Source organism: Rhyacophila brunnea, unplaced genomic scaffold (genome assembly GCF_057557595.1).
Source record: "Rhyacophila brunnea isolate RB1 unplaced genomic scaffold, BYU_Rbru_1.0 scaffold_2, whole genome shotgun sequence".
Classification (NCBI taxonomy): Eukaryota; Metazoa; Arthropoda; class Insecta; order Trichoptera; family Rhyacophilidae; genus Rhyacophila; species Rhyacophila brunnea.
Window position 1 is genome coordinate 959,441 of NW_028232859.1, and position 11,553 is coordinate 970,993.

Here is an 11,553-nt window from a genome sequence, read left to right on the forward strand (position 1 = left end):
ATCATTTAGTAGTCATAAGTCGAAACGCAACCCTGACCTCTAGAAACGGCTTCATAAAACATCTAATCTGATTCCTTGCTCAACTACATAAATTTTTTTTTTATTCATAAGTAAAGGCCTTCGTCCGGTGTGTGAAAATCACATATTGGGCGGAGGTGTAATTAAGATAAATTTAATTTAATTTAAAAAGTGTAAATGATGATGGATGAAAGAGATAATTTTAAGACTAAATACAAGTATTCAAATATAATAAATTTTGCCGCGCGTTGCGCAACGGTGAAATCCTCGCGCGCCGGTGCCAGGGTCAGGCTCGTGATTTGCCGAATCAAAGATCATGCGATCAGATTTGGCCAATCACGAGTCCCTTTTACTAGTCGGCTTGGGTACGGGAAATTTAAAAAGAAAAAAAAAAGAAAGTTAGTAAGCGTCCCTTTTCCAACATGTACGGACCTGCGAAACTTATTGTAAAAACAAAATATATAAACCTGTAAAGAAAATTTAAAATATAAGATAATACCAAGTTACGCACGAGACAGACGTGGTTTCATTTAATTTCTCCTCAATTTAAAATTTCTTTTTTTTGTGAATCCGGGGTTCGATTGACACTTGAGCTAGCCGCTGGAATCCCGGACATCTCAATATAATATTTCAACTTATTGTTTATTGGAATAACTGGGCCAAAGATTAAAGTCTCCATGAACTTTTTTGGTAACCAAATAAAAATAGTGATTTATGGCTCTTTCCTATAGAGACCCTGTATTCAACCAAAAAACAATAAAATAAGGGAACAATAAATAACAGACTATTAATAGTGTAAAAACATATTTAATTAAAATAGTACTCATTACAACACAATACTTAGTCTTTTTTAAGTTCATATATTTGAATGTACGCCTCCGTCAAAGTGATCATCTGGGGCAAAATGCTTGTCACGTGAAGATCCTGAAGCTCATACCTGCAAAGTGGATGAAACAAATTGTATACAATGAATATTTTTTACTATAAACCAACTGTAAGAAAAAAGAGAATTGATTTGAAAACTATAGGTTACGGTAAAACCATGTTTTATGTAAAAAGGTTACATATGAACTAAATGTTTTAAATTCAGAAAATAAATTTATAAAGTTTTGTAAAGATTAATTTGTAAAATATTTTTAATATCCAATATAAGTTCAAATCAAATTTAATTCATTGTAAATTCTAATTGATTTAAGTTTTGTACTATTCCAATTGGGTCGTTTTATGAGATCCGGATTTCGCTTTTCGGCATTTTCAGGCACAATGCACACTCACCAATGAATCATTTCTCGCTAATAAATTTATACAATAAAAGAAGGTAAAAACATTAATACCTACTAAGTAAGCGATCAAGTATAAGAACAAATTTTGAATATTCAAAATATTTGTAAAAACCCGTAAGATACACTAGATACTTAAATAGTCACAATTCATAAATTCAGTTAACGCATTCAATTCATTTCTGCGCTCATTAAGTAGTTTTTTGTGTCTCCTGTAAAACTCATGTTTTCACAGCTCAACGATATTATTATAAATAATTTAATGTAAATTTCAGAATATTACGGAAGATGGTTGGGTAATGTTACCAGATGCGAGAAAACCAGAAGTCCAGCAGGCACTTGACCCCACCTGTTTAAGAGAAGAGTGGCAATATACATAAAAGGTTAATGTGTCCTGCTGGAGAAACTTACGAGATGCCTGGAAAACGATTGTGCAGTCAACCACGGACCCGGATGGTCTATAGGACTATTAAAATAACTAAGTACTTAAATTAATCATTGCTAAATAATCACCATTGCTGTGTCGGTTGATGGAGGACATGGGCTCGATAAGTTCCTTTATCGGGGGTTCCATCGTGGACAATGTTACCGACCAAATCATAAATGGTTTTGCCCTTGTACTGTGCCTTTACTTCCGGAGTAAGGAAATCACCAAAGTCCACATTTCTGAAAATAAAAATAGTATTATGTAACTGCGCTACTCGATTAGTTTTGATTGATTGACAAATTTTAAAACGTTATAGGTAATATTTATTACTCACTTGACTGGAAAATTGATGACAGTGGGATTTTTCTCAACAAAGAATGTATTTTTTGTGAATCTTTTAATGTACAATATTAAGTAGGGTGGGAGTTTTGTGATTTCGAACCGTTTGAGAAAATTGTCCTTATAGGTTTTGTATTCTTTGGCAGTTGACCCATTGAATTTAGTCAGCAATTGATATAAATTAACCTGGAAGCAGATAAAACTAATAATACATTGGAAAAAATCACCATACCAGTCTAGGGATTGTGATTGAATACTGGAATTCCGAGATTGTAAAAAATATAGAATATTGACAAAAAAAACTTTAATTTGTGCTACTATTCAATAATTAACACATTCGCGAACACATGTTAGCTAATACATGTTAGTGATATCACACCGTGAGTGTAAAACCATGGCATCTGCAAAAGACATATTTTGGATATATTAGGGTTTGAAGTCTTCGTTTTGTTAAGAGAAGTAGAGTTTCTAAAAAAAAACCATACCTAATATTTAGTTTATATCTACATTATATTGCATATTCTTTCAGTTACTTCACTTTTACATTATCAAGTTCACGACTTTTGCAGTTGTTTTGCATTTAATCTCGAAATTGAAAAATTTGCAGATACCTTGGTTTTACACTCACGGTGCGAATGACACATATTAAAATTTTTATTTTGTAAATTTTTGATTTAGATATATAGAAATGAGTTAAGTCTTAAGATACGACACTATTTAATGGAAATATGTTTGCACCGTGACACAAGTAGCAGGGAACATATTTTTTTAATTAACTATTTCTTTTATTCAAACGAATAATTCACAAGATTTAAGAATATATCATTCTGATTATTGAACATTATATTATTTAGAAGAACACTAACTGAGAGAGTATATCACAACCAATAGAAAAAACTTTTTTGAAAAAAGTAAGCCAACCGGTCGGGAATCGAACCCGGCATCTCCAACGGGTAAACGCCCCAAACTAGTCGCATTCAGCCATTATGCTACGGAAGACATACTAATGACGACAAATATTTAAGCTATTGGCTATTAAATACCTACCACTCAGCGCTCTTCGAAATCATGTTACTTCGGCAATCGATTTTTGTTTATTAAATCAAAGTAGGTAGTTATTTTACTATTACAACGATTACTAACCGACGTCTAGGAATTTCTCCAATATTTTTTAAGCAACTTCTTGTACTTGCTAATATTTTTTTAATTAACTATTTCTTTTATTCAAACGAATAATTCACAAGATTTAAGAATATATCATTCTGATTATTGAACATTATATTATTTAGAAGAACACAAACTGAGAGAGTATATCACAACCAATAGAAAAAACTTTTTTGAAAAAAGTAAGCCAACCGGTCGGGAATCGAACCCGGCATCTCCAACGGGTAAACGCCCCAAACTAGTCGCATTCAGCCATTATGCTACGGAAGACATACTAATGACGACAAATATTTAAGCTATTGGCTATTAAATACCTACCACTCAGCGCTCTTCGAAATCATGTTACTTCGGCAATCGATTTTTGTTTATTAAATCAAAGTAGGTAGTTATTTTACTATTACAACGATTACTAACCGACGTCTAGGAATTTCTCCAATATTTTTTAAGCAACTTCTTGTACTTGCTAATATTTTTTTAATTAACTATTTCTTTTATTCAAACGAATAATTCACAAGATTTAAGAATATATCATTCTGATTATTGAACATTATATTATTTAGAAGAACACTAACTGAGAGAGTATATCACAACCAATAGAAAAAACTTTTTTGAAAAAAGTAAGCCAACCGGTCGGGAATCGAACCCGGCATCTCCAACGGGTAAACGCCCCAAACTAGTCGCATTCAGCCATTATGCTACGGAAGACATACTAATGACGACAAATATTTAAGCTATTGGCTATTAAATACCTACCACTCAGCGCTCTTCGAAATCATGTTACTTCGGCAATCGATTTTTGTTTATTAAATCAAAGTAGGTAGTTATTTTACTATTACAACGATTACTAACCGACGTCTAGGAATTTCTCCAATATTTTTTAAGCAACTTCTTGTACTTGCTAATATTTTTTTAATTAACTATTTCTTTTATTCAAACGAATAATTCACAAGATTTAAGAATATATCATTCTGATTATTGAACATTATATTATTTAGAAGAACACTAACTGAGAGAGTATATCACAACCAATAGAAAAAACTTTTTTGAAAAAATCGATTGCCGAAGTAACATGATTTCGAAGAGTGCTGAGTGGTAGGTATTTAATAGCCAATAGCTTAAATATTTGTCGTCATTAGTATGTCTTCCGTAGCATAATGGCTGAATGCGACTAGTTTGGGGCGTTTACCCGTTGGAGATGCCGGGTTCGATTCCCGACCGGTTGGCTTACTTTTTTCAAAAAAGTTTTTTCTATTGGTTGTGATATACTCTCTCAGTTAGTGTTCTTCTAAATAATATAATGTTCAGGGAACATATTGTTTTAATCCAAAATACGACTTCTATAAACGTCGCGTCGTATTCCGTTCCACAGTACAGGACGTCGATGGATGTCCTGTCATATCACATCTCACAAAATACGGTGTTTATAGACGTCAGGTCCACGAATGTGTTAATATGGATTGATTTCAAATGAAATAGGTATCAAAAGTTTGCATCAAAATATTGAAGAAATAAAAGCGGCACATAACCATATGTTGTTATACCATATGTATAGGTAGGTGTAGAACGTGGGTAGTGACTCAAACATAATAATATTTAAATACCTACGCATATATAGCTATGTATCTTGTTTTTTTATTCTAAGAAATTAAGTTTACCATTACTTTAATGTTCATAAAGCAAGTAGATTCTCTAATACTATAAGAAGTGTCAGATGCAAATACCTGTGGAATAATGTTTTCACGAAACTCATCAATGAAAAGTGGAGTGGGAGGCAAATCACAGGTTAAATATAGAAACGGAGACTCGGTAATCACTTCTTTATACTCATCTATGTGGACTTCTGTTTTTGCTCCTTCCTCTACATCAGTAGGAGGTAATTTCCTGAAACAAAAGTATATTCAATATTCGAATGAGTTAATGGTATGAATATTGCAAAATAAAGATATTGTCAAACATGTGATTAGAAAAATATTAACTTGTACATATTTCGAAATTGGACAATTTAAAGTGTCTTACTTTGTGTATATCCGCATTTGTCCCAGGAATGATTTGTAAATTATTGAACTGTTTGCCTTCTTTGTACCGTTCAAGGCAATGTGTAAAGAATTGAGAAACCAGGATAGAAAGTCGACAGGATCCCCTGAAAGAAATTTTTAACTGAACATTACAAAATATATTAAATTATTTCTTGAATTTCAAGTGATAATATTATTATTATTATACTGATATAATATGGTTGGTATGACACCTAAAATACCTTGTTTAATAAATTGAAATTTCTTCCTGGACCATAATACGACTGCTTGGAGCATTTCGTGCGGTGACACGTGCGCTTTGAACGCTCTCGGATTCCATAACTTCCTCAGGAGCTCGCCGAATCGTTGCACCAGCAAGAATTGAGAGTCACCGGGAGGTCTTTTAACAGCTGCGTAGCTGTTTTCGCAAAGAAAATAGTTTCTCAATGGCCGTACGTGAGACAAGCACTAGAAAATAACAATATTGTCATTTAATTCATAATGATTACAGTCCTTTATCGATATATGCATTGAATGTAATCTATAAATACCTGTAATATAACATTACAATAGTCATTGGCTTTAATATTGTTGAGGCCAACGATCCCCGGCATATACATAGTACTGTCGATCGCTCTGGACATCTTTGTATCCGTGTCCATGCATTGAATTTGGGCAGGGGTAAACGTCGGGTTGAGAACATACTTTATATCGTCCAAAGACGAATCTGAAATAAATAATTTATACATAATTTATCGAAAGTGGTGTACACGTACTGCAACTATTTGTTTCTGCATATTATGTTTAAGCTTAAGGCGCTTAAGTAATATCTTCAAGAGCGACCTTCCAATATGCCTGAAGCGTAAAGTATTCAACCAATGTGTGCTACCAGTGCTAACGTATGCTTGCGAAACATGGACTCTCTGCCTAGGTGCCTAGGTGCTGTGCCAAAAGGGGGTAGAGTGAAAAATAGTTATTTATAGGCTTTGATTATTAAAAATGTCATCTTTATCGTCCCAAACGTGCATCGGCAAAAATTATTCTATGACAAAGGTACATTTATTTGTTAACGGGTATTTATTAAAAATAGGTAAGTTGAAAATTATCACTAACACCCTTTTGGCACTCACTAACATGGCGTCTTACGTGGGCGAAATCTATGCGAACGCGATGCGACACGGCGCGGCACGGAAATATCAAACACATGGCGTGCCAAATGAGTGGCCTACTTGCAGATTACCCCCTGGCGAGCGATGCGAAGCAGCACGTGGCAACGCGGTGCGCTGCAGATACTCATTGAATATCTTCATATTATAAATGATGAAATTCTTCATTAACGTATATTTCTAAATATATAATATTAGTTCCACTTCTTGTAAAATTTTATACTTAAAATATGAGTTTTCAAAAAAAAAACCCTTGCGTCCGTCCGCCCATGATGAATAATATGCGATGACGACTAGTGACGAGCCACGTTGGACAACGTTGCCACTTCGCTTTATATCGCTTCAAACCACGTCACGACCGCGTTTGCATTGACTTCGCCTACATAAGACGAACCGTTAGCAATGCGATATGATATTTTATTTAACATATTATTTTTTACATATATAATTTTGAAAAACACTTTCTGAGAGAGTATATTATAACCAATAGAAAAAATCTTTTTTTGAAAAAAGTAAGTCACCCCGACGGGGAATCGAACATATTGTCTTAGATATGAGATTGCGTTGCAACTTTACTGTGAATCATTCCACAATATTACTGCAGTAAACACGTATCTTGACTTACGAGAAAGAACTTCAGTATAATCATCTGTCGGAGTTCAGCATTCTGTGTACTTACAAACACGTAACTCAAGATACGAGTTTATAATATTTATAAAAGTATTTTATTGTGATACAAGTTTTTTCTCATTGCTAAAATCTATTAATCAACTATTTCTTTTATTCAACGAATAATTCTCAAGATTTAAGAATTTACCATTCTAATTATTGAGCATACATAATTTTGGAAAAAAGAAAGCCACCTTGGCAGGGAATCGAAACCTGCATCTCCCGGGTTTACGCCCCATCCGTCGCATTTAACCAATATGCTACGGCGTGACATACTAATTTTAAATTTTAACTAGTGGTCAATTTTAATACCTACTCATCAGCGTTCTTCCAAATCAAGCTACTTTGGCAATCGATTTTTGTTTCTTAAATCAAAGTAGGTAACTATTACTATTACTTCGATTACTAACCGACGTCGTGGAATTTCTCCAATATTTTTTAGATGTAACTACTTGCACTTGCTAATAATTTATAACTAACTATTTGTTTTATTCAACGAATAATTCACAAGATTTAAGAATATATCATTCTGATTATTGAACATATATAATTTTTAAAAACACTTTTTGAGAGAGTATATTATAACCAATAGAAAAAATCTTTTTTTTATCCCGGGAGATACGGGGTTCGATTCCCCGTCGGGGTGACTTACTTTTTTAAAAACGTTTTTCTTAGCTCGTATTCTTATTTGTCCGGTACAAATCTTGCAATCGCAAATCTTACAACTAACTTCCCGACTAGCTAGACATTTGAAACTTTTAGAATATATCAGAACACGATGCCGATGCATTTTTTTAATACTTTTAGTCATCTTTAAGTAGAATTGATTTCATTTTCAGTTAATTCTGTTTTGTATGAAAAGTTATTTCGGAAGAAATCCGTAAAAAGTAAAACTATTATTGGTTGGTAAGTGGGTCCTAGCAACTAAATTATTAATATTAATATATACATGCGTTACTATGGAAATCAATATGAAGTATCAAACTGACATTTCAGTATATTTATTCAGTATTTCTATCAAGTACAATTTTTTTTGATCGTTTAAGCTAGTCAAGTCAAGTTTATATGATTCAACAGAAATTTTAAAAACGTTGTATATAAAAAGTTCTTTTTATCTTGTAATTATTTATATTGATTTACTTTTTGGAAAATGTTTAGGTGTAAAAAAAATTCTTTCAGTTATAGTTTATTGGTTCACAGAAATAGATCATTTCAATCACACTATTTCGAGATCAATAAATCAAGTGAATTCATAGGTTTTGCACACCTTATTGAATTGAATACTTACCTGTTTTTCAATAATTGCTTTAATTAATAATCAGTGGATATAATATGTATACAGACATAGTGTAGCTAAGAATTTTGTCAAGCAATGAATCCAATATCAAGTTGAACAAATGAATCAATTTATTATGTGAATCTTTTATTATCTAAGTATATTCTAATGGATTTAAGTTTTGTACTATTTCATTTATCGTTTTTTGTGACCCGGGTTTCGCCTTTCGGCATCTTCAGGCCGAATGCAGATACCGAAAGGCGAAACCCAGGTCGCAAAAAACGACTCAAATGGAATAGTACAAAGCTTAAATCTATTAGAATTTAAATTCAAATTCCATCAAGCATCTTCGGTCGATAGTATTAATATCTAATTATATAATACGAGGGTGGGTCAATAAGTCCTTAGAAAAGCCGACAGGTGGCGCGACTAGTACTGTAAGCGGTTTGTTTTCATGCAGCGGCACTACCGATTCAGTATGCTGCGAAGTTTTAATCAGATTGGTCGGGTTGTTGTTTTTTATTTTCGTACATTTAAAAAAAAAATTTGCTTGTTTACAAAAATGGAGAAAATTGAGTTTAGAGCTGTTATTAAACATTTTAATATAAAAGGGTTAACAGCAAAGGAAATAAAAAATGAGTTGGATTTAGTTCACGGCATATCTGCTCCTTCACTTGCAACTATTTATAACTGGTTAAATGAATTTAAACGTGGTCGTACATCAACAAAGGATGAACCACGCTCAGGACGTCCTGTAGAGGTGACTACACCAGAAATGATCAATAAAATCCACGATATGGTGTTAAGTGACCGAAGATTAAAGTTGAGTGAGATAATTGAGGTTACAGGGATCTCAAAAGGTAGCGTCATTTCTATTTTACATGACAAATTGGGCATGAAAAAAGTTTCTGCAAGATGGGTGCCGCGTTTGCTCACAGTCGACAATAAACGCAATAGGGTGGTGGCCTCTAAAGCCCTGTTGTCGCTCATGCAACGCAATCCGGATGAATATTTTCGTCGCTTTGTGACTGTAGATGAAACATGGATATACCACTATACTCCCGAGACGAAAGAACAGTCAAAGCAGTGGATTGCGAAAGGCGAACCATGTCCAAAGAAGGCGAAAACCGTAAAATCAGCTGGTAAGGTTATGGCTACTATATTTTGGGATGCACGTGGAATTATTTTCGTTGACTATTTGGAAAAAGGAAAAACAATAACAGGGGATTATTATGCATCTTTATTGGACCAGCTAAAAAACGAAATTGAAGAAAAACGGCCTCATTTAAACAGGAAAAAAATCCTCTTTCATCAGGACAATGCCCGTGTTCACACATGTTTACGATCAATGGCTAAAATTGAAGAATTGAAGTCGAATTGGTCGACCACCCACCGTATTCGCCAGATTTAGCCCCCAGTGACTTTTTCCTTTTCCCAAACTTAAAGAAATGGCTAAGTGGACAACGTTTTTTTTCAAATGAAGAAGTCATCGATCGGACAAATGCTTATTTTGAGGACCTTCCGAAAACTTATTTTTCTGACGGTTTAAAAAAAATGAGAAACGTCTAACCAAGTGTATTGAGCTCCAAGGAGATTATGTTGAGAAATAAAAAAAAATACAAAAATAAAAACTGTTTTAATGCTTTTTTCTAAGGAATTATTGACCCACCCTCGTATTATAGCTGTCACCGATGCAGCTGAGACAATCGACAGGCTGCATAACAATTCCTCTCGAATTAGTATGAAAATCAACACTAAGAAAACTGATGTTTTGTGCTGCAGCACCTGTCTGGATCCAGATTAGCAATGGGAAAATCTCTACAGCTTTAAATACTTGGGGGTGGACATCACGGGAGATGACAATTTGCATAAAGAGTTCGCCATCAGAGTGGGAATGGCTGGAGTAACATTCAACCGGATGTGGAATATTTGAGACTCACAACTGTACTTAGTTAAAACCAAATGCAGCCTATCCGACGCTTGCATTCTGACGGTCCCGCTTTACAATAGTGTATAATGGCAACATACGAAGGCTCAGAACAACACTGTATACTGAACTTCAAAAGGTGTACGGCGGTATAACTTTAAGAGTAATAATGACAAAGAGAATGGACCATGCAGCGTCTCATCACATTGAGTGAAGAAGCGACATTAAACCTGGCTCGGTCACGTACTATGAATGCCTCGAGAGATTTTCAATTTTGCCTGCCTATTCTAGAAGTCCACCGGATTCCACGTCTTGGAAGTTCGTTAAATACCATCAACAGAATATATAGGGCAGAGCTACGAGATGCTGACATGGCCTGGTAACATGTAAAATTACCAGTAAACAACAAGCATTCTCGGAGGCTCTAACTGAAGATCATAATATATGGCCAAGAATAAAATAATTTATTATAAAAACACGTTCGACTTACCGATGACTTCATAATTATCGGGCAAACAGTAGAACTTGAGGGTATGGAGATTTAAGAAAACATGATGACTCTCAGACACAGAATGAGTGTAAGCATGAGTGTTGGTACCTCTACCCTGAAATCAAAATATTATTAAATAATTGATTATCACTGTCGAAGTAATTATTAATATAGTACATACACGAAGGAACTGAATGTTGCCTCCAGTACGACAGATATTTAACAAACGCATAGAATCGGTATTGAAATTGGCGATCTTAACCTGAAAATATTTCCCGCACACCAAGCAAGCGTAGACGTTAATCCTGGTCAACGAGACGGAGCACAACTTCTCGAAATCGAAATCCAAGTATTGGCGATTAATGGTATCCAAGTAAGGACAGAGCCGGTATATTTTTGAAGATGTTCCTGAAAAGTCGAAACTGAGGTTAGGAAACCGGTCAGATATGTCAAAAGAACTAAACAATTATATGTTAAAATACATTATAACCTGGTATAGCTTTATTCTCTATTATGGAACCAGAAGCAGTCCGCTTTACAGCTTGTTTTATAGTACTTTCAGATGACATGTTTAATTAAAAGAATTTTGGCATCCAAAATACATAACGAACGCAAACATAGATAAGCAAAAGCAAACGTCAAAAGTAATAATTAATTTAATATTGCCATATTAAGATACAAATATATTATTCAGAATTATTGCTATGGTACAAAGCATTAAAAAATGATGCTCGCCTATTGGATTTTTTTCAGAAATTTTCTAGGTAGATACAGATTTATCG

At 34.0% G+C, this 11,553-nt stretch overlaps 1 protein-coding gene across 1 annotated transcript; it reads right to left on the reverse strand.

The window, feature by feature from the left end:
- Nucleotides 1-805: 805 nt before the first annotated feature.
- Nucleotides 806-11,435, reverse strand: Usp39 (ubiquitin specific protease 39). Its single transcript, XM_085946836.1, has 10 exons — nt 11,262-11,435; nt 11,034-11,179; nt 10,772-10,886; nt 5,795-5,970; nt 5,486-5,711; nt 5,245-5,368; nt 4,950-5,109; nt 2,060-2,250; nt 1,812-1,964; nt 806-955 (listed from the first exon to the last, which is right to left on the reverse strand). Exons 1-10 carry the CDS (start codon nt 11,338-11,340, stop codon nt 859-861), a joined length of 1,467 nt encoding a protein of 488 aa, XP_085802962.1. The 5' UTR covers nt 11,341-11,435; the 3' UTR covers nt 806-858.
- Between the last annotated feature and the right edge of the window lie 118 nt (nt 11,436-11,553).